We start from the raw sequence: 24,064 nt of genomic DNA, 5'->3' as shown, positions 1-24,064 counted from the left end.
TATTTGAGAACTTAGATGCCCCAGGGGAAACTCCTTGCTTCTGCATCTCTACCGTGTTTCCCCCTTTTTAAGACACCGTCTTATAACTTTTCCCCCCTCAAAAAACACAGGGTGGCTTACTTTCGGTGGGATGTCTTATTTTTTTATTACCGGTACGGTTTTTACGGTTCAGGGCGCTGGCTCAGGGCGCTGCTGGGCTGTCTTGAGTGCTCGGCGCTGCAGCAGCCCCCAGTTCCGGGTGGCGGGGTGGCAGGCGTCTTTGGCCAGGCCAGGCAGAGGCCGCTGGCTCATGTGCTCCGCCCGCCGCTGCAGGGCGCTCCAAGCTCCTTGGCCGGGCCAGGCAAGGAAGATGCAGTGAGCCCAGCAGTGGCGGCAAGCACGGAAGTGGCAGGGATGGCGGTGGACGAGAAGGCAGAGCGCGGGGATGCAGCCAGCAAGGCGGGAGCGCGATCAGCTGTTAAGCGGAGCTCTTGGAGCGCCTCATCATAGCTGATCGTGCTCCTGCAGTGCTGGCTGCATGGAGTGACTCTGTGAGTGGAGGTGCCTGTGGAGGTTGGTTTCCGCGGCGCGGAAGTATGGCTTATTTTCGGGGTATGTCTTATATTTCTCAAATACTTAAAAACCCTGCCATGGCTTACTTTATGACTACGTATTAAAAAAGGGGAAACAGGGTATAGGCCTATTCCCCCCCCCCCACAGAATGGTCCCCCAAACAGAAATGAGTTTCCCAGGGAAATGTTCAGAGCACAGGCACAGCAGAATTCTGCGAACCGTAGTTTGCTAAGGCTGCTGGGAATTGTAACATGAGGGGCAAATCACAGTCCCCGGGGTTCTTGGTGGGGAGGCGAGGGAAATGTGTTTTAAAATTGCTTCAGGTGTATACGCAGCCCCAGTTTAATCGGTCTGAGTAAAGCGGAAGCGAGCAAGCAGGTGTCTCCTGAAGCTTTTTCAAGCCCAGAATTTGCTTGTTAGCTTTCTGTAGATAAGGAATTAAGCAGGAGGTAAATACGGTACTGTACTAAGGCAGGGGCAAGAAGGAGAACGCAGGATAAATGGGCGTGGTGGCGGGTGGCTGGCTTTTGGCCTCAAGGATACAGAAAGGAAGACCAAAAAGGCGGGGAAATAACTTTCGGGCGGAAGATAGAGCGGCAATAAAAGCGGGCGGCGGGGCGGGAACAGGCGTGGGATAGTCAAAGTTGCATATAGCAGGGAAGAAAGGGGCTCATTGGCCTGAGCCGACAGACATCCAATGCCTGTTTAACGACAAGGGAAGGCAGAGACCAGACTCAGAATTTGGAATACTGTGTTTAAAGCGACCACAAGCTGCGTGAGGACTATAAACTTGCAGATATATTGAAACGTGTATCGGGCAGTGGAGGAAATTCATGTTGAAAAAGTTCTTCGCTGGGAAAGAGAAAGTCGTCATGTTTCCCTTTCCCTCCCCGCCTGACGACTGGGAAGCGCCGGAGTTCCTGGGCTTTTTTCTCTCCCGCCCCCACGGCTCTAAAGAACGCTGTTGGCGCGTCCCTAGCAACCGTTTTGCGCGGGATTTTCTTCTTCTTTGTCTCCGAGGGCGGGGGCTAGCTCCGCCCCCGCCTCGAAATTGGTTGGATTGCCCAGCTGTCCGTCGCCAGTTCTGCCGCGTCTCATTGGCTCTCGACTCTGCTCTCCGCCTACTCAGGTCGACCCCTGGAAACCCGCGGGCGGGCAGGAAGGCAGTTGCGTCTGAAGTCTGGCAGGAGTGAAGAGAAGTTGGGATGAGCGGGAAGGAAGGTGCTTCGGTTCAGCCCCGGAGCACGTCTTCAGCCCCAGGGACCAGCTCCGGTACATAGGGTTAAATATAAAGGGCACCTCTGAACATGTGCAGAGGGCGCTTCCTTCTTGGTTGGGTAAACTTAGTTCTCCCCTGCTTCCACATAGTAGATTCTGTAAACCTCCGATTGTTATCAGTCAAGGACTACATTCCCAAGCAATGTGGGTTGGTTTGGGTGCCCCTCCCCACGTGATGGGGGTTATTTGCTGTCAGATTAGTAGAATATAGCTGTGATTTCAACCACTTTTCGCCACTGCTAATAGCAGCCTCTACTATTGCCCATCAGCTCTTGGCCTGTTGCTCATTCTTGGTTGGCTCTCCACTAGGGAAATAAATTGCCAATTTGGGTGTCAAACCCAGTGGCTTTATCCTGTTCTTGGCTGCTGTTTGCCTAAATGCAGGTTTTGTTTTCCAATTTTAATTGCTGTTAAACGTTTGAATGGCATCTCTTTTTGCTGGCTTTTGTCTAGTTCTATCCCCTGTTTCAGTGCTTCAGGTCTGATCCATCCTTTCCTGTTCCTCTTCATCCTTGTCGTTCTGAGATGTTTTATGTTCACTGGCCATCTCTTTGCTGTACAACTTCCCCATGCCCCCCAATACATGTTTTTGCCCTGCTGCCTCTTTACCAACATACCAGAATCCTGTTCAGCCAAACTGAACGGTGTTTACAGCCTAAGATGTTAATGTGCAACTTCTGTTTCTCTCACAGAGGCTGGATTTTTTAGGCGGAAGTACTCTAGTCCATGCATGACCATGTCACCATCCAAAGAGGTCCTTGTGGGTTCTGCAATAGCCTTGTCCCATCCTGGTGTCTGTGAAGAACTAAGCAAGTCATTTAACTGGATAAACAAGAAAAGGAAGAGTGGGCTTTCCAGGCTCTGCAAGAAGAAAACATCTTTGTCAGGTGATTACTTGGCAGGTTGAGATGTATGAAATGTATTTGTTAGTCAAAGACAGAGGGGTAATTTTCAACTCTTTAATCATGCGGACATGCTTGTGTTTCTCAAAAAGAGCTTTGAGAAAGGAACACTTAGGAAATGTGATAGGAACTAAAAAGGGAGTTTATTGGAAAATTGGACAGAAACAGATCATAATTGTCTTTGAATTGTAAATGTTTTTGTAGGCATGCTATGATCTTTTGTAATATGCTGAGTCTCACTGAATAGATGCTTGGCAGTTTGCCATTATTGATCTTTCCCTCCCACCAATGGGATCTCTTCATATAATGGTTGATAGGTGCCCTGTGCTTTCTGAGACAGTATTCAGAGAATGAGTCCTTTGTCTCTTTAAGTTAATTAATTAAAACACAATTGCCTTTCTAATCTTTTCTCCATGCTTAGTTCTTCCCTGTAACTTAAAAAAAAATCATTGCCTGTAACTATGTTTCTTTTTAACAGTTGATACATGGTTGTCTTGAAATATTACATATATTTTAATGACAGATATTTGTGGAACTTCCCCCCCTTTCTTCTCAGAAAATGGATGGAGTTCCTTTTGCTTATCTTCATTAGCTGCGCAGAACATCTGTGCTAGCAAGTTTCACAGCACTTGGACTCATTTGGAAAACAATTCCCTTTCTTGCTCGATATGCAGTACCTCTTCATGTTCACTCTTAAATGCTCTGACTTTGGAAGAATCCATCCAGGCTCTGGCAACTGCTGTGCGCAACCCAAACAAAGCTGTTTTCACTGTGGATGTCAGAACAACTGAGGTAATAATTAGCTTTTGTAAAGTGTTACCTTACACACAATTGCACACTGTGAATGTGTATGTACAGGACCCCTGGGTAGGAAAGCCTGTTGTAGTTGTACTGTACATATATTGCAGTAAATCATTTGCATCATAACGAGTGGTATTGGATTGAGTCAGGCAGAGTGTGTGAGAGGGGAAAAATCAATCAAACTTAAGATATTTTTAATTTTATAGTACAGCACTAATATAAGATAGTCATACTTTTCAGATGCAGAAGCCCCCCCCCCACTTCCTAAAGACTCATATGTACTGTACATGTACATTTGTTAGTATACAAATATTCTTTTTAGTGGTGTGTAGAAAACTGTGGTAAAATAACTGTATAAAAATAATTAACAATGCTTGCACCCATTGATATCAGTCTGATTCAGGATGTGATCCCAAATACGTGAACACAGGAAGCTGCCTTACGCAGTCAAAGCACTGGTCCACCTAGCTCAGTATTTTCTTCATTGACTCATCATAACTTTGCACCAGCGTAGTGAGCAGTCTTGGCCCAGTGTAATAAAGTTCGGTGACTAAGCTGCCACTGTACAACTAAGTGGTTAGAGGAATGGTAGTATGAGGATGCACGTAGAGATGTACATAACTTGAACTGGGGAATTGCACTGCCTACAGTTTGTACAGGTGTATAGTTTTTTCTTCAGCACTGACTTTATGGTGAGGGTTTAATATCTTTCTTCCTGTTACATCAAATGTCAGCCATTCAGAAGGCAGATTGTTTGAGCCCTGTAATGTCACAAATTTCTTCCTGGAACAGTTTTTCTTCTTTTAAAAAGCTGATCATAGCTTTTAAAAACTTTAAAAATATTAATGATACTGCACCAGACTAGCATCCAAATGAATGAACATCCATGTTGTACTGTACAAATTAACTAAAAAACATATTGGACAGCTCAGCTGAAGCATAGGAGAGAGGCAAGGCAGATTACTGAATCAATGTTGAATTTGCTAACTAGTTTGTTAAATGAGTAGCCAAGTTGGGGTGAAAGGAAGCTGGCTGATAGCTAAAGAATAGGGCCAGGCTGCTTTTGGTCTTTTTTAATATTGGAAAAGAGTGTTTACTCCACGTCTTATCTTGAAAATGCAATGGGATCTATATGGATAATTTTTTGCTTGCTACTACATTGTTGTGTATGGTTGGAGTTGCAAACAACCCCTTTCACTGAGAGCAGCTGCAGCTGGCTATGTCTGTAAAACTGTAGACCAAAATGGGGCTGGATGTGGTTTGGTAATAACTGTTTTTGGTATGCCACTTTTATTGTTAAGGGCCAATTAAGTAATTGTTCTTTTAACTAGAGATTGCTGCCTATATCCGAGAACCCATAATATTGTAGTTTGCTAGTTGTCTGACTTGTTGGTATTTTAGCTTGAATCACTTACTGAAGGCATGTTAGTAAACATGGCTATGGCGCACTGTTAATGGGATATTTATACAATAAATTTATTTGAGCAGTACACAGATAAAGCTGAAAAGAAAACAATATCTCTTTTAGAGGGTAAATTGTGAAACAGTAATTAGCAGACGTTTGTCCTGGTCATATATTTTGGGCATGATCTGGAGAAAGTTACGGTTGCTCCACTCTGCCTTTTGAGTAAGCATGTATAAGAATGCTTCTGTACAAAGTAACTTATCAATGTGAACTTAAGAGCTCATTCCCCATTGAAATAGCATCAAACTCTACTTTTAACAGAAGAAGAAAAGCTGAGTTTACTTTTCTTGTTCCTCTGTTTTAGATTCTAGTTGCAAATGACAAAGCCTGCAAGCTTCTTGGTTACAGCACTCAGGAGCTGATTGGCCAGAAATTATCTCAGATGATTTCAAAATCCAATTGGGATATTATGGAAGCACTGAAGGAAGACCATGATGATGCTGAATATGAAGCAGTAGTTCCTGGAACTGTGGTATGTGAGAACACAATATTTGTCATAGCAGTAATGTATATGCTACCATTTCTGAATTTTTACTACTATTCATATAGGTACCGTATTAATAGCCACAGAAGGGCCTGTAGGAAGCCAACATGTAAATATGAGGCTGCTCTTGCTCATATTTAATGAAGAGGTACTTTAAAATTTGTTTGGTTTATAAACACCTAAAAGTTGTTACTTCAGAAGTAATGTACTGTATGCTTATTTGCTTACACACTTGCATATCCCATATAGTAAAGCTATTATATTTGCAAAATTCCACAAATAAAAACACAAAAGGTTTATATTGAAAACCAGTCACTGAAAGTTAAAGTCACATGGCTGATCAAATTTTTAGCACTACAGATTAGAAATTTAACACTGTCTTTTATCAATAGGTAGATGTTATTTCCCATAGCAATGAAAAGATCCCAGTTTCTGTATGGATGAGAAGAATGAAAACCCATTGCAGTCAATATTGTGTGGTGGTTTTGGAGCCTGTGGAAAGACTTTCTGCTTCCGTTTTCTTCACAAGCAGAGTGAGTATCCAGTTAGCGTAAATTGCAGCAATGTCTTTCAACTAGCTACCAAGTACAGTTACGGGCTACTAGGAGTTATTGAAACAATTTTGGCTTTCATCACACACAAAGCAATTTACCAGCCAATTTTTGTCATTATATATATATCTTTTAAATGCTCATCAGTTGTTTTGTGCTAGTGATTTTATATGACTCATTTCCTTTGAACAACATTTTGCTTAAAATGGGTTGGTAAACTAGATCTGGGTGGTGTGCAGGATCCTTCCTTTCTCCACCTCCCTTGGGCTAACCCTTGACAGGTGAACAGTGTTGCCTGCCTTCTGATCATCTTAAATCATTATGGCATCAGGTACCAACTTCAGAGAGGTCACTTTGAAGTCCGTTTGCAGGTGTGATTTGGATTCAATTCATGCACGCAAATGGGCATTTCTTCTGCAGACTGGTGGGGCGGGGGGAAGTCTCTTTGCAGTTATGATTTGAAATCAAACCACACCTGCAAACAGAAAACTTCAATGAGGCTCTCTGCTACCACTAATCAGGTGATTGGTGGTTATTGTGAGTCCCTTTTGGAGGTGCTGAGAGTCCTCTATACTAGAGGATTTATGATGTGCTACTGGAAGGAATTTTTTTGTTGTTTTGTGCTGCAATTTGTGCTAGGTATGGAACTTTTGGTGATGTGAAGGGATTGCTTGGCTTTGCGAGGTACTCAAGAAAGTAAATGATTGTATTTTTACTAATTATTGTTTCCTTTTGGAGGCTTTTTGTAGGACAGAAAATCATCATAAAAATATTGTAAATAAAATAAATGCATCTAAATTAGCTAGATTTCAGGGGATTTTAAAAAAAAACCACGAGGAAATTCATTATCCATCTTAAAGTGGCATTTCATTGAGACCAAGTCTGCTGAATTAGTGGTGCTGAGTTGTTTTGCCCTCTTTGTATATATGTTGGCCATTTTACCTTAATTACTGTCAAGAACTAATATTTCAGAATGCAGTTTCCTCATGAGCCTAATTCTTGTAACTCTCATCTTAAGGGAGAGATTACTTCCTGTGACCTCCTTTTTGCTCATCTCTATGGTTATGCCTCATCGGAAGAAGTGGTTGGTCACTACATAACAGACATGATTCCGTCTGTTCAGATTCCTATACCTGGAAAGAAAATACCAAAGGTACTGTGATGTACATTATACTTAGCTGTTCTTTTAAATGTTATTTTGGTAATTTGTTTCTTTTTTCTTCTTAATCGCAAATAGAAGGAAAAGGGGGAGGGGAGTCTGTTCTCATTAACAATAAGAATGTATAAAAAAAGAACCATTCATAAAACGTATTCTAAATGTATAAATATAAGCCATGTCTAAATAGTTTTATGAGGTTGTTGATTATAAGATACACATGCAAATAAGGAGAGTGAGCAGTAAGAACTTCAAACTGCTGAGTAAATAGATAGTGTGTGTTTAGAGTTCCAGCCTTGAAATATAGGTCTTTCTGTAATTGTAAAGGTTCACAAGATCCACTTTGTTGTCCATCTGTTAGTCCCCACTACACAAGATTTAAAGGTTTCTGCATGGACTGATTCTTGGGCATAACTGTGATAGTAATTTAAGGCCTTCAGTCAAAATTCATCTGACTGAGTTCCTGGCCGCTGTCACTGAGCTTTTAATTTGCTTAGATTTGCATTATGTTACAAGTCTTCTTTTCCTCCCCCCAGAATATCAAAATTCAGAGATCTGTTGGCCGAGCAAGAGAGGGGACAACATTTCCTCTCAGCCTGAAACTGGAAGTTAACTTATCTGTTGAAGACATTATCCCTGTACCAGATAAGCCTGCACCAGTACATGATGCTGAAATTTTAGAAGATGACGCCAGCATCACCTCTCCTGTAGATTGTTCTTTCCGTGCTTCCATCTGGGTGTTCACTACCATCAGCGGACTAATCACTGTTCAAGCGGATGGTACAATTTATGGAATCAACAATACATTTTCTCTAATGCTCTTTGGTTATGAGAAAAAGGAACTGCTAGGGAAGGTATTGTTTTGTGGTTGCTTTTGTTTTCCTCTAGAGAAAGATTACTCTGAAGTTGTGGGAATGCTACCACTTGGGAAGTATATCAAGTCCGCTGCTGATTGCTGAGGAGTACAGTGGTGCCTCGCTTTACGAATGCCTCGTACAATGAAAAACTCGCTAGACGAAAGAGTTTTGCGTTGCGCGAGGCATTCGTAAGACGACAAAATTTTCTATGACCGCCGCTTCGTCTTACGAAGCGCGGTCATAGAAAGTGGCAAAGGAAGATAAGCTGTCAGTGCGGGAAGCTGACAGCTAATCTTCCTTTGCCAGGGGGGATGGAGCCGAAACGCGGCGCTGTGGCGGCTGCCCCTGCCTGTCTTCCCCTTGGCTCGGGGAAGACAGACGGGGGCAAGCAGGGCCCGCTGCGATTCGGCTCCGTCCCCCGGAGCCACCGCCCCGCCCCACACCACCAGGGAAGACAGGCGGGAGGCGGCGGGGGGAGAAGCTCTTCCCCCGCCGCCGCCTCTCGCCGCGCACAGCCGGTGAGACCTCTTCGGAGGTCTCCGAAGTTGCGCTCCATGTCGGGGGAGGCAGGCAGGAGAAGAGCTTCCCCCGCCGCCGCCTCTCGCCGCGCATGGAGCGCAACTTCGGAGACCTCCGAAATTGCACTCCGTGTCGGGGGAGGCAGGCAAGGCGGTGGCTGGGAGAAGAGAGCTTCTTCCCCCGCGCCTTGCACACAGCCGGCATCGGACGGGGCTTCGGAGACCTTCTCCGAAGCCCTGTTGCATGCCGCCGCCAGTCCCCCAGAGCCTATAGGAACGCATTGATTAAGTTTCAATGCATTCCTATGGGAAACTGGGACTCTCTAGACGAAAAATTCGTTACACGAATTGACCCGTGGAACGAATTAATTTCATCTAGCGAGGCACCACTGTAGTGGGGGGGGGGGGACGCCATTCCACAGTGGCATAATCTAGAGTGGCACATTGTAACTATGTTGTCAGAAATTAGCTAAGATCTGCCAAAGCATGGGAGAAACTCACTTTCAAAGTTTCAGAAGCAAACTTCATTGCACAACAAGTGCATATTGGACAAACATTATTCATATGATCTTTTTATTCAGTCACATATTATTCTGGTATTTCTCAGTATGCAGTGAGGGGAAAAGGAAGGATTTCATATTTATTTTGTATTTCAGAACATCACATTCTTGATTCCTGGTTTTTATAAGTACATGGATAGAGTTGACGATTCCTCTTTGCAACTCCCACCATCTAGAGAAAGTTATGATGTGGACGCAGAAAATGTGAGCTCCTCTGGGGGTTTCAAAGGAACCGAGGTAGATGGCTGTGGTACGGTGGAAGGAAGTGAAGGTAAATTTATGGAGGTGGGAAACGCAAGAAAAGGCTATGCCTTTTTATTTTTAATAGGGCGTGGAGTGGATCTGACATTATAATGAATGGAATGTCATATTCACACTTATCCTCTTCATACAAACTTTTTTTGTTCTCCTTTCTGACATATCCATCTGCAAAAATAAAAGGACAACTACTTGAAATGCTTGTACCACAGAGTTACCTGAAACATGGTTTAATTTATATGTCTCATGGATCTTGATACTAGAAACTGTTCCTCCTTTGAGAATTGCCACACAGCAATTCAAGGGAATAGGGTGTTAACCTTTGTTGTTTGGCTGGCTGATGCATGCCCCCTGGAAGGGCTGTCCACAGCAAATAAGTAATGTTCTGGTCCCTCCCTTAAACAACTGCTCTTGTAGCCTTAGAATGGCCTGCTTGAGACTTCAAGAGCATAACTTTAGCTAACTGTGAGAGGTACTATTATTATATTATCATTTTTTAAAAAAAATATAGATATCATAAAACAATATAAGCCAAATTCCAGATTGCAGAACAGTCCAACAACCAGTTCCTCTCAACCAGTATTGTAGGCCTGAGAAAACAAAGTATGTCTTGAGCTGAAACCTAAAAGTAACTAATTGTAAGGGATAGCTGACTCTCTAGAGAAATAATTCCACATTCTGGGTGCCATTACAGAAGGATTGCCTGAGGTGTTAAAATGTCAGCATGTAAATGTTACAAGACATACTTGCTAAATTTATAACATTTTAAGCACTTACATCTCATTTAGCCTTTCATATCCAGCAGAAAAGACATTGTGGGGGAGCCATTTAGCCATTAAAAATGTTTAACATGTGGAATGGCCCATAGACTTCCAGTGCATGCCTTGCTGAAAACTTGCAACACACCCCAGTTTTCTTTCTTTGTTCCAGGCACTCGCCCACTCCTTGCTGGAGATGTGGCTTTGCTGCAAGAGCAACAGGATTTAGCAAGGAGTGATGGAGCAGAACTCTGTACCAGGAAGGAAACCCAGCCAAAGAGTGGGAGTAGTTTGTGTTCTGTTCTGTTATCCTCCCCAGAGGCAGCTGCAGCACTGAATGGGTAGGTTTTGACAATCACAAAAGTGCACTAGGAACGCAGCTGGCTCTGATGTTTTATCAAGGAGTGGGGAACACTGGTGAAGATTCTGCTCTCGTTCAACAAAACCTAACCAGCAGCTTGTTTTCTTTCACAGTAGGGGCTATACACCTTCCAGCGATGTGCTGGCCCGTGATGACGTGCTGCCTTCCGGGAGTCGATGTGATGGAGGCTGCGCTGAGACTATAAAGCCTGCTAACTGTCAGCGGTACGAAGTATGTTCTCCCAAACGGTTTCACTCAGAACAGTGTGTGTTGAAAGGTAGCACTAAAGTGCGAGGCAGAAACCTTGTCTGGTGCACATCTGAGGAAGAAGATGGGCCATTGGATATGCGTGATTCTGGTTCACATGAAATAATGAAGTGCCAATCTGCCACTACAATGAGCAGCGGTGGAGTAGAGTTCCATAGCCAGATGGACAGAGGGGGTGGCCTGCCTTCTGTTGTATCATCTCTTCCAGAGTCAGTCACACCAGTGAATGGGTAGGTTTTACTTGCACATGGCAAGTTTTGCCAGTTACAAAAGGATATTGGGCATCCAGCTGCCACTGATGTTCAGAACTGGACAGCTCCAGTGGGATCTCTTGATCTTACACCACGGGATAGGGAAGATTGGCAAGGAATGTAATGGGGAAGATGCTCCTTCGTTCATTATAACCCAACTAGTAACTTGTTTTCTTACACAGCAGGGAATATGTGTTGGTCCATAATGAAGCGCTGCCTTCTGATGGAAGCTGCCCTGAGACAGAGGCTGCAAAACTAAACGACTGCCAGCAGTACAAAATACATTCTCAGAAACGATTTCATTCCGAACCATGCATGTTGGAAGGTAGAACTAAACCGAGAGAGAAGAATCTTGCCAGGTGCACATCTGATCTAGTTCATAAAGAAGAAGATGACCCTTTGGAGATACACAGTTCTGGTTCACCACATGAAATCATGAAGTGCCATTATGCCACTACATCTTCAGAAAGAGAGAATTTTTTCATGGGCGATCAGACTTCTGTGACATGCTTCTTAGAAGAGGATTTAGGGCTTGGGGCAAGTGTGACTTGTGATGCTGTGCAGGTTTCCTGTGGGACTCCCACACTGGATGAGCCCATGTGTAGCAAACAAGTGTCGTGCTTCAAACACACTCACGGGACGATAGATGAGCTGCCAACAGTAAATCTGACAAGTAGTAGAAAGAGCTTGAGGTTTGAAAATACTGAACTAGAAAATTCAGCAAAGGATTCATCAGCCTTGTTACCTGATGAAAGGAGCAGCAGCCTTCCTGTTCCAGCAGGATCATCAATACCTTGCGATGTCTCTGCACTGGAAATTGTGGGTAGTAAGAAGCCAAGTGATGAGGTTGATTCTGTTTGCTGTGGTTTGACAGACCTGACCTTGAGGATGAGTGGAGAGGTGAATTCAGACTTCTCTGCTGCCGCTAGACCAATAAAGCTTTCATTGTTAAGTGAGGAAGATCTTGAGCAGCCCATGGACCAGGAAATTAATACTTCTGTAAGTGATCAGATAGACTCCCTACTGTGCGATGGTTCTCCAATAGGCCATCGGAAGGGCTTACTCTCTAGCAAGCATTCAGGGTATGTGGAACTCGACCTCTCTACATGCTGTGCTTCAGAGGACAAAAGTGTTGCAGAGAGAATGGGGGAACATTTAGAAGGATGTTCTCCGCACAGCGATGTACAGTCCCAGGAAGATTTCATGCCGTTAATGCAGCAGAGTATGGCACAGTTAACATCAACTCCTGTGAAACAAGAAGCTGTACAGTCCTCAGCAATTACGTTGAACAACGAGATCCTGGAAGGCAACTATTCGGGTAACTGCTACCACAGAGATGGTTCTCGACTCGGTATGTTCGAAGTAGACATTTTTGCTTCTTGCATTAGTATATTTAATTGCGCATAAGTGTACATGGAAAGGTTACATGAAGCTGGTGTTCAGTGTGAGCAAAGCAGGCAAGGAATGATAAAATAAACCTGGTGACACAAGGATAAGAGACAACTTGTGGTTTAATGCATTGGTCATCCAGGATCGGAATGCAAAAACACAGTAGCAGAGGAAATAATTAATTTGATTTTACTAACATTTTGAAACCAATTTGTACTTGATTGGCAGTGAAATTAGGAGAGAGAACTTCTGGTGTGCCAAAATGTTTTGGCAGAGCTTGTCAACCTCTGCCTTTATTTTCATCAAGCAGCTTTATGGTTAACATTTTACATTGCAAATGGGCTGGTCAGCTGTCTGAGTGCTTGTCAGTCCTATGAAGTGAACAGCAGGCTGTCTGAAGGCCAAAGCCTTGGTGTTCCTACATGGGTTGCTTTAGAACAGGCGTCCCCAAACTTCGGCCCTCCAGATGTTTTGGACTACAATTCCCATTATCCCTGACCACTGGTCCTGTTAGCTAGGGATCATGGGAGTTGTAGGCCAAAACATCTGGAGGGCCGCAGTTTGGGGATGCCTGCTTTAGTATGATCTTATAGGCTTATGATGTTGATCAACCTGCTGCTTAAGAAGGACTAGGTATTCTTCTGTTGGAAAAGATCCAGTGATGAAACTCTTCTACTATTTATTTATTTACTTGGTTCTTAATAAAGCCCTTTTTGCTCATGTTTAAGGATTTATATGTTTTATGTTTTTAAAAGCCTATCCAGGGAAAAACATTTGTGAATTTCAGATTCTCACTATCAGTGTAAGAATTTAAATTAGATATCTCACCATTTGTTTAGGGTATTAGAGTGCCTTCTTGATGAGCTTTCTATTTTTGCAGGTATACTCTTTGAAGTGAAACGCGTGGAACTGCATGACCCTGCTGCCCTCTTCTGCATTTGGGTTATGCGAGACCACTTTCAGAGTCGGAAACAAGCAGCAGCAAAGACACAGTTCTTGCTTTCCAGTTTGGCCAGTTCCTCCCCAACCCTAAGCGACGTCTCTGCACTTAGCTTGGCAGAAGTAAGATCTTCTGTCTGTTTTAAGCCCTGCCCCTGACTTTTGGGCATGAAATAAAAATAGTAGGCAAACCTGCTAACTTGGCTGGTTGGTATGTTTGATTCTTTTTACACAAACAACCAGCTATATGAAGACAGGATGTGCAACACGCTATAGGTCACATTCAACTAAAGAAATGCACTAGTGGGAGCCAGCACAGCAAGACCCTTCCCCTGTCAGCTTGGGGGGGGGTGTCAGGAGAACCTGTAGAACCCTCAGAACACTGTACAGGGGGAGGAGAGAAGAGATAGCTCAGCCTGGCAAGCAGAAATGCTTGCACTGGTGGAGCAATTGCCTTGGTTTGATGTTGAACTTCATCTACTTTTAGTATCACAAGTCAGTTGCTTCTGGCAGAAACTAACTTGACCTAGTTCAAAATCTCCAGATGGTCCACTTCCAATACTGTGTAAACCTGCCTTCTCCCCACCATTGTCACGTTGGCCTTTTGCAAATTGCGTTGTATTTTCAGAAGCATGCATGGGTGCCATTTGTAATTTCACAAATTCAGTTTTATTTAGAAAAAAGGAGTAGTCAGCTTCATTTTGCTTTAGTTTTGTTTGTTTTAAAAGAGAGAGAGTGCCAAGATTTATTGCTGGGTTAATGTAGGTTAAAAATGAAATGAAATACGATGAGAATACTAGTTTGGATGCCAATTCCTAAATGTGCTGCCCAAAAACATTTTGGCAGGTAGATGGAACTTTTGACTGGAAAATACAGTGGCCTAGTGACTGCTTCTGGCTAAAAGCTTTTATTATTTTTGTTTGTTTAATTTATCTTCCTATGAAGCATCTCAAAGTAATTTCACGATAAAGATTAAAGACAGAAAAAAATCTACAATCAAATATTTAAAAATGATTATAATAGTTGCACAAGGGATTTTGAGAGGATGGTAGGGTTGCCAACCTGCCAGTCATGTGATATCATAATTGCATGTGGCTGACCATTGGGCAGCCCCATCCACCTGTCAAATTTGACCCATGAGACTGATCCTAATAAGGATCTGACCTGTGGAGCAGAAAGCATTCTTGATCCCTGCTTTATAGATACACCACGACCTATATTATATTATCCTTAGCTAGGGAAAGAAAAGAAATGGCCCCTAGCCCATTCAGAACACTCAGCCACCTTCCAGCTATTTGCTGGCTATTCGGGAGGAGTCTTCCTAACAATAAAAAGGTATGGGAAGCCTGACTGACAGGTTTGACCACAATTCATAGTGGTATTTATACTTTAGTGATGATTGCTGGAAATGCCAAGGTGCTGGGACTGGTCGTTTGGTAGGATTGTGCAACGGGTACGGGTATTTCATAATTTTTTTAGATTAGACAAACGTTAGCTAGTTCTCTCTGATTTTGTAGCGTCTGTCTGTGTTTTCTGCTGCAGTTGATCAAAGCGACCCCTGTGTTTGAGAATTCACGAAAAGCTGAAGAACTAGAAAGACTGAGGGCTTGCGAGGGAGACTATGGAAAGAAATATGACACACTTGCACTCATTGGCAAAGGAGCGTTTGGATTTGTCTGGACAGCCCGGTGCAAAAAGGATTGCAAGGAGGTGAAAGAGCAAAACTACAGAACTATTCATTGATAATCCTTCTGATTTTTGGAATGAAGTGCTTATTAGTAGTTTCCAAAATCCTTCACATTTCTACATTTCAAAGTTCAGATATGTGCATACATAGTACTGTTTTATGTCAAAGTGAGTTGCTTGACATTGTTTTCTGCCAGTGATTCCTTCACCCCCAGTGATTTGTGTATTGTGCTCATGCCCTGCTTGTGGCACCAACCTAAAGCATTTTGTTGGCTACCATGAGAACAGAATGCTAGACTAGATGGGCTCTTCAGGTCACTGTGTTATGCTCTAGATAAATTGTTAACATTTGTTAAAGCTCTATCTTTGCTGCAATTTTCAGTTGGTGTTTTTTCTCCTTGCTAGTAATGAATGTGTGCGAGCACATCTGTGCATTAGTTAAAACACCAGAAAGACCACCTTTTTACATGTACAAACCTCATATGCTAAGAACTGTGCCGGAGGGCTTGCTCACAGGCAAGATAAATTGTGTTGGTGGGCACAAGAGACAGCTTTCTTGTTGATGGCCCCAGTGGTTATGGAATTCACCTCCTCTGTTGGCTAGCAAGCCCGATTTTACACCTTACTGTTGATATTTACTATTGTTGTACCATGCATTATGGGTCTATGGACCACAATAAAGCTGTGTGTGGTTATGGAATTACCTCCAAAGTGATATGCATATGACCCTATCAGTACAGGGTATAAGTAGACACTTGAAAACTCACATTTTGGGTTGGTTTCTCTTAGAGAATTTATATAACTGTATAAACTGAAAATTAGTCTTAGGTAATTTTGCATTGGTATGTTGCTGGCTACAGTGAACTGGCAAGGCTTATCAAGATACGACAGCTCCACTATGGAACCCCTCCCCCCCAATCCAATAGGAATTGTTCTGTAAATGTACAATCTTTTAAGATTCACTGCAAATAGCAATTAAAGGTTTTATTTAAAGTAGTTTACTCCCCAACTTTACCTACTTGGGATATCTATTCATTTGCTTTGCTTTGCTCCCAGGCTGTAGTGAAGTTCATTTGGAAAGGGAAGGTGTTGGACTACTGCTGGGTAGACGATCCTGAGCTGGGGAGAGTTACTCAAGAGATTATAATTCTGAGAAAGCTGCAGCACCCTAATATTATTAAGGTACAGTTCATCCAATATGCAAATGTGTTTATAAATTCATATACAGGGCCGGCCCTACGGCCAGGCTGGGTGGTGCAGGGCGCCAGGGCGCTGCACAGCTGCACCCACCCGCCCGCTGCGGAGCTGCGCCTGCCCACCCACCGTGGTGGTGCACCCCCGGCAGCTGCACTGTGCGCTGGGGGCGGAGGGATCCGGCGCACCACGGCGCCAAATATACTTAAGACAGCCCTGTTCATATACAATGGTTACAAACACTTCGGGTTACAGACTCTGCTAACCTGGAAGTAGTACCTCGGGTTAAGAACTTTGCTTCAGGATGAGAACAGAAATCGCGCGGTGGCAGTGGGAAGCCCCATTAGCTAAAGTGGAACCTCAGGTTAAGAACGGACCTCCGGAACGAATTAAGTTCTTAAACCGAGGTACCACTGTAGTGAATTCCTTGTATGTTTGGATGTTGTGGTACAGATTCATTTTGTTTGGTGTTAGAAGATGAAAATATGATTAGAAGACAGCTATTTGACAAATGTGGCTATTAATAGATACTATGTGGAGAGGTGTCCATACAGTAAGGCCCATGTGGCTTAAGTAGTTATCCTGTACAAGGAATCTAGTTAATGTTTCCATAGAAAACCTTGGAAGTTGAAATCCTCCTAAACTTCCATTGCTTATTCCTGATTTGCATTATCATACTAGTCTTTGGATCAGTGGAATATACTTTAATTGTTCTATAATGTAAGGGTGACATAATCCTGAACTTAATACATCATTTCCTATGCAAGGAGGTATGGGATTGGGTGTAAAGTTTGTGAAGTTGAAGCAGTACTCTTTATTACCAGGTGATAGATGTATTTGAGAACCAGCAGTTCTTCCAGCTAGTGATGGAGAGACATGGGTCAGGCCTGGATCTCTTCACATTCATTGATAACCAACCTAATTTGGATGAGCCTTTGGCAAGTTACATATTCAGACAGGTAAGACTTGGTTGAAGTGAAATCTGTAGAAAGATACATGAAAGAACTGGATCTGCAACTTGTTAGTTGATTGTACGGAAAGCTGTCTAGAAGAACATAGCTATGGTGGTTGAGGGATCTGAACTGAGCTCACAGTAGGGTATGTCACAATCTCAGTTAGAATGGGGACCTCTGCAGCTGCTGTTTACTAAAAACAAACAAACCCTCATGCTATTGGTAATTGGTAATTTTATTTCAGAGAGACTTAGAAATGCAGCACGTTCTCTTTGATATAGACCATCACATTATCAACAGATTGTTGTAAGGATAAAATGGGGGAATGATGTAAGCCACTCTGACCTCGTTGGAGGAAGGATGGGATTAAAAAACTGATAAATATTATGCCCAGTTACTAAAAAGAAAAGAAAAGAGGACCGCAAAGCTAACAAATGGTTTTGTATATCCTCTTTTAAGTAGCTAAATGTCCTTTCAGAGGAAAAAGCCAAAATAATATTTCTACATTTAGTGAATATTATTGGCAATGATTTTTTTTAAAAAGATTTTTATTAAAGTACGAGAATTTTTACATACACTATATTCTCTCCTTCCCATTTTTAATTTCCCGTACCATTTTTCCTTTCCCTTCCCACCCCCTCCCTCACCCATAATCCATTGGAAGGGTTCAAACTGTTGTCCTCAGCCACGGGCACAATGTCTTTATTATTGGCAATGATACCTATTTTGATCTCTGGTCTTTTCTGTGTGTTCATTAGTTGGTGTCTGCTGTGAACTATTTGCGCTGTAAGAACATCCTTCACAGAGATATCAAGGATGAGAACATTATAATTGCTGAAGATTTCACTATCAAGCTCATAGACTTTGGCTCGGCTGCTTACCTGGAACCTAACAAGTTGTTCTATACCTTTTGTGGGACAATTGAGTACTGCTCACCAGAAGTGCTCTCAGGAAATCCGTATGTATGAGTTTGAAAGAAAACCTATAGACCTTGCCCAACAGTAGCTTGATTTGGTTGGGGGGGGGAGGACCTGTAAAACAAACTTAAGGATAAAGTAGAGAAAGACAGAGTGTTTTTATCTTCCTTGCTCTTTATTGCTGCAGTAGGAATCCCTGACCATTCGCAGACCCACCCACAATCACCATTTCTTCAACCATATCTGCAGTGGGTAGGAGGGAGGGAGGGGAAATATTATTGGCTGTTGGTAAGGAATCATTTTCAGTTTATTTTGCTGCCTGGATATCATGATAGCTAATTGCGTTTTCTTTTAAGTTATTTCCCCCTTTGCTTGATTTTTTTTGTGTGTGAACGTTATTTATTTGAACTATGCATTCTTCGATAGGTACTTGGGACCAGAACTGGAGATGTGGTCACTTGGTATAACTCTTTATACCATAGTCTTTGGAGAAAATCCTTTTTGTGAGCTGGAAGAAACTATGGATGCTGTACTAAGACCTCCTCACAAAGTGTCGGATGGTGTGTATTTCACTAATTATTAAGAGTTACTGACTGAAAAGAAGGGGAATGGAATTTGGGCAAGTCAACTATATTTGGTTTCTGTGTGCATTTAATTTGATATGCTCAAAAAAAGTTACATGGGGTTTTCAGTTAGTGGGAATGGGACTATGGATCAAAGGAAATATTCCCTTGCTCTGTTTGGATGCTCTAGAGCAGGGGTGGCCAACTCCCAAGATGCTGCAATCTACTTTCTGAATTAAGAGCTGGCAGTGATCTACCCCCATTTTTGGGTTTCATCTCAAAGTTGTTGAGCTTTTCTTTAGGGGAGGCAAAGTTGTTGAGCTTCTGTGGGGGGAGCCAGTGATCTACCACAGACATCCAGTGATCTACTGGTAGTTCACGATCTACCTGTTGGACGTGCTTGCTCTAGAGAGGGTAGGGACGTAGGTCACTTTCATGCCTTCCTCCATCTCCAGTCAAGCCTCCAATGAGCTTGGAAATACAAGGCTGCTGGTTAGTTTGTGACTTTAGGCATCATCTTGGGGCATTGTCAGAGGTGATTACTATTGGCCCATCGTGCCCATATGCTTCAATGTGACATGAACACCAGCCTAATTGTTGTTGGGCATTATTATTATTTTTTTAAAAAATACTATAGTAAGAATAACCATTTCCTGGCTATAGCGCTATCCATGTGTCGTAAAAGTTAATCCAAACTTCTGTATTGCTAGTTTCTTGTGTAGAAGAGAAGGTGTCCTTTCTCCTGCCTGTCATCCCTTCTCAGTTCTAGATTCCCATCCTGAGGTGGGAAAAGCAGCCATGTGGATTTTTTATGCACATATGCATATAATGTGCCATTCCACCCTCAGGCATGCCAGGAAGTTGGTGGCATTCAATAGTTATTGGGTTGTTCTCATGTGACTTGTCTATTAAATAATGAATGTCAGTGCTTAAAAACCACTTTTTTTTTGGGGGGGGGTGCCTTTCATGGAATAGTTCATAAGGCCTAGCTTTTGAACTAGAAAGTCACCTGTCTATTTGTATTGGTCTGTTTTGCGCCATCTAAGGTGTGTATTTGGCAAGCTTGGCTCTATTTCAGTCATAGCCAAGCAAAGGTTATCCTGCAAGAAGAAAGGAAGAAGCTGTGGGAAGAATATGTACAACACTTCTAAATTATGGGGATGGATGCTAAAGATTATGCTCAGATTATCAAACTTGCATTGGCTGTACTTAACCTAAGTACAATTGACAGGCAAGCTGAAGACCAGCATAAAAGCTGCTGCTGTTATTTCATCTCCTTGTTGTCTGTCCTCAGACCTGATGAATCTGCTGACTGGGCTCTTGCAGCCTTTTCCAGAGGATCGTACAACTCTAGAAGTGGTAGTGGAGGATCCTTGGGTGACACAACCCGTCAACCTTGCTAACTACTCATGGGAGGCAGTGTATGTCTCTGCCAAGCCAGGTAGGAGACAAGGTTCTAAAAGCTATCTTCAAAACTTTTATTGAATTTCCAAACAAGAAAGGTCTACAATGAATTCTATAAAGGAATGATAATTTGAAATAGATCTGTATGGCTGCTGTGCAGTTCAAATTAGTGTATGCCTACTGGCAAGTGCGCAGGGACCCAGGTGGCGCTGTGGTTAAACCACTGAGCCTAGGGCTTGCTGATCAGAAGGTCGGCGGTTCGAATCCCTGTGACGGGGTGAGCTCCCGTTGCTTGGTCCCAGCTCCTGCCAACCTAGCAGTTCGAAAGCACGTCAAAATGCAAGTAGATAAATAGGAACCGCTACAGCGGGAAGGTAAACGGCGTTTCCATGTGCTGCTCTGGTTCGCCAGAAGCAGCTTTGTCATGCTGGCCACATGACCTGGAAGCTATACGCCGGCTCCCTCGGCCAATAATGCGAGATGAGCGCGCAACCCCAGAGTCGGTCACGACTGGACCTAATGGTCAGGGGTCCCTTTACCCTTTACCTTTACTGGCAAGTGCACTTTATCGTGTTACTACTCCTAGACAACTATAGTCAGGATTATAGTTTTATATTGCAAAGGTATATATTTCTACACAGCTCTTTTGAGTTCAGTGGAATGTAAGGATTTCATCCTTAATTTTGGGCCATTGTTCATGAAGTATTGTTACCAGGCCTGAGGCCTGCCCATCTCCCTATTTGCATGTCTATGTGAATTCACAAGTTACACTTGTACATATGCAGTACTGGTGATCTTTAATTTGGAGATTGTTGCATGCCACAATGGCTACACTTGGAGAAATTAGTGGAAATGACTGTCCCATTTTGGGTTTTAACAAAATAATATGCCGAAAAGATGGTTAGGGAGGATGGCTTGCATAAACCAATGTTTTCTTCCACCTGTTGCGTTTGCAAGTCCCATACTTATTGCACATTCACTTGTAAAGCTACTGTAAGTAGTCAAGTAGTTCTAGGGCATGTACAGAGTGCCAGCCGACCTGAGCAATTTAGTAATAGTATTTAATGGCTGTTGAACATTGTGGCTTAGTATTTATTAATAGTCAATGCATTTATATCTTCTTCTTTTTTACTCATCAGAAAACAACCATTTCAAAATGAATTCCTCTGGCTACAGCCATGGTAGCATCTGGGCAGTCCCAAGTCTGGAAAGTGAGCAGAGCCTTAGTGACGACACCAGTAATTATGAGCTTATGGATCCCCAGCTGACAGCAGCCACTGCTGCCTCAGGACAAGAGGCGTCAACCTCTGCAGCTCAAGGGCCATCTACCTCTGTACTTGCTTAAAGAATATTTCCTCACTCACCTGCAAGTCCTTACAAATAATGCCCCAAGGACATGGAATTCTGACGAACATACTGCCTACGTGAGATGGAATACCAGAGTCAGACCAGTTGCTCACTCTGTTCACTGTGAACTCCTCTGCCACACCCATAGGCTTCTTAGAGATGTATATGCGGGTACCGGCTTCTCACAGTGCCTATTCACAAAAAGATCTAGTGCTCGTAGACTCAAATGGCGTGACAAATATGCTACATAGAATCTAGGAAGCAACCATGTGATTCAAACCTATACAATGGATTTTGTGGGAGCAGGCATTATATAAGCGACACCTATATATTTGAACATCTGACAGTCCTGGGGAAGAGATGGCAGGTGCTTGTGGTGGAGGGAAATAGTCAGGCAACCACAATCCCACTTGCCACCCTGCATAGTGGGTATATTCATGTGAGCTGGTCCTTTTGCCACTAATATTGTTGTAATTACTCATCACAACCGAACCTTTGCTACAAAAGCTGCATTGAGTGATGAACTGATAGGAACGGATAGGACTGGTATTTGATTTTAGACACTTAAATGTAGATGTCCTATACTCCAGGCATGTTTGAAGTTTTTGAAAGAGAGGCCACAAGTGGTGTCATTCTGTTTGAGATGACTGATACTATGAATTTTAGCCGTGTATTGGCCAAACTGACTGAGGCTTACCTGGGGAAGGGTTTCTGAAGAGCTTCTATTTTCCTCCTGATCATCTTACAATTTGGAGCAGATCTACGATTCATAGCCAAAAAACTTATCAATTGGAGCGTACAACACTCCATGTCTTGCCTTCTTGGATGACCCTGTTTCTGAGGTTCAACATATAAATGGTGACATTTTGTATCAGTTAGACATCAATGGGAGGTCAAATTTCTTGCTCACCAGAGAAAAGAAAGTTTTTCTACAGCTTTATTCAGTTATTGGATTTGAAACTGAAATCCTTTCCTTTGTCCAGAAAATGCTCTAGTCAGATATTTCTGGCTGGTTGACATAGAAAGACACCAATTCTGCTCAAAGAATCAGGCATTAGGTCATATTCAGTAGTCATTTTTAAAACAAATAAATTTTATATGGATTCTCCAGGTAATTGGCAAAATTATAATTTTCATGGAAGCATTAGCTATTTTTACCTATTCTAAGAACAAAATGTCAATCTACATTTTATAGATCTGCTTTGAAATTTTTTGGGAACAGTTCATATTTTTCAAGTGAACTGTGTTCAAGATTACTTTTCTGTACTAGCTCCATTTCTGGATGACCTGACAGGTGAGCACTCTGAAAAGAGTTGGTAAAGTTGTATTTGGCTCTGATGCACCTAGAAGGTAGGCACTTCAATAATATAACTATCTTCAAATTATTATGTACAGAATACGCCCTACTACTTCTACCTTTAATGAACTGTAATTTAGAGGTAGCTTTTGTGAAGCACACTTCCAATGCTAGCCTTCATTTCCTTTATCTTGAAGGAAGCTATCAGTTTATACAGAAGAGAAGAAAATACCTAGTCATGTTAGCTCTCATTATGTGCCTGTTTAAAACAAACAGGCATGATGCTGGGTAGGTACCTCTAAGACAATAGTCTAATATAGTTGGTCCCTAAAAGTTACATTTGCATATTGGTACTTGTTTTTGGAGTGTTTACTGTGCAAACTGCTTATGAATTGCCCTACATTACAGCATGGTTAAAGAGGAGGAGGAATTGAAGCAAAACAGCTTTAACCTGCTGTGATACCTTTAAGCGAAATGGTCCAGCAAGTCATGTGTCATGACTTTTAACTTAGGCTGTATTTTAAAACATAACTTTTTAGAATGTATTTTGTTGATTGCTATGATTTTCCACCTTAACTGCGCTGAATCGCTTTGCGTTTACTAAAGGCTCTTGTTATCAACAGCAGTGGCCCAGTCTTGTTCCCTTTTCTGTTGCAACCCTTTTTGCTCTGCACATCTGCCATTACAATCTAATGTTCCTTTCCAGCAGGAACAGAACAAACTTCTGCATTTTTATTCCTCCTTTCAAAGAATGAGAGGTGGAATATGTAGCTCTTCTCTCCTCCACCAATCCTTGCAATAATGTTGAGTTGCATTAGACTGAGTGACTGGACCAAGGACACCAAGTGAGGTTCATGACCATAATAAATGTCACTTGACATGAACAAAAGCAGGGTCAGGAAGGCTGCATCAAGGAATGTTAGGAAAGTTTTCTCTACAAGAATGAACAAAAGAGGTGGTGTCAGAAAGGCAATACCTCTAGGAGAGTCAGGTAGGTAGCCAGCCGTGTTGGTCTGATGCAGTCAAAATATATAAAAAAATTTGTGTTGTAGCACCTTAGAGACCAACTAAGTTTGTTCTTGGTATAAGCTTTTGTGTGCATGCACACTTCTTCAGATACACTGAAACAGAAGTCACCAGACCCTTATATATAGTGGGAGGGTGGGGTAGGGTTTTTCTCAGGAGGGTAGTAGGAGATGGGGATTGACTCAATGGGTATGGTAAACTCTAGGAGAGTGGTAGGCAAAGGCTCAGTTGTATATGTAGTACCCAAGCAGTTTTAAATTAGGTGTGAGCAGATTTCAGACTTAGGTTTTTCATTAGAACTCAAATCTACCAACCTGAGCCAAGTGTTAA

At 42.6% G+C, this 24,064-nt stretch overlaps 1 protein-coding gene across 2 annotated transcripts; it reads left to right on the top strand.

Annotated features, from left to right (window-relative positions):
• Nucleotides 1–1,650: 1,650 nt before the first annotated feature.
• On the top strand, nucleotides 1,651–23,477 carry PASK (PAS domain containing serine/threonine kinase). Of its 2 annotated transcripts, none has more exons than XM_060274575.1 (19): nucleotides 1,651–1,824; nucleotides 2,523–2,717; nucleotides 3,289–3,524; nucleotides 5,303–5,470; nucleotides 5,875–6,015; nucleotides 7,052–7,186; nucleotides 7,726–8,043; nucleotides 9,221–9,395; nucleotides 10,313–10,481; nucleotides 10,615–10,998; nucleotides 11,205–12,370; nucleotides 13,289–13,470; nucleotides 14,890–15,057; nucleotides 16,090–16,215; nucleotides 17,052–17,186; nucleotides 17,939–18,138; nucleotides 18,524–18,657; nucleotides 19,955–20,101; nucleotides 21,204–23,477. In XM_060274575.1, the coding sequence occupies exons 1-19, from the start codon at nucleotides 1,758–1,760 to the stop codon at nucleotides 21,407–21,409; spliced, it is 4,452 nt and encodes a 1,483-aa protein (XP_060130558.1). In that variant the 5' UTR covers nucleotides 1,651–1,757; the 3' UTR covers nucleotides 21,410–23,477. The 2 variants fall into 2 exon arrangements, with proteins under 2 accessions (XP_060130558.1, XP_034989927.2); XM_035134036.2 differs by having other exon boundaries at nucleotides 1,652–1,824; nucleotides 11,202–12,370.
• The last annotated feature ends 587 nt before the right edge of the window (nucleotides 23,478–24,064 follow it).

Source organism: Zootoca vivipara, chromosome 5 (assembly GCF_963506605.1).
Source record: "Zootoca vivipara chromosome 5, rZooViv1.1, whole genome shotgun sequence".
NCBI classification, from domain to species: Eukaryota; Metazoa; Chordata; class Lepidosauria; order Squamata; family Lacertidae; genus Zootoca; species Zootoca vivipara.
This window is presented reverse-complemented; position numbering and strand designations above follow the sequence as displayed.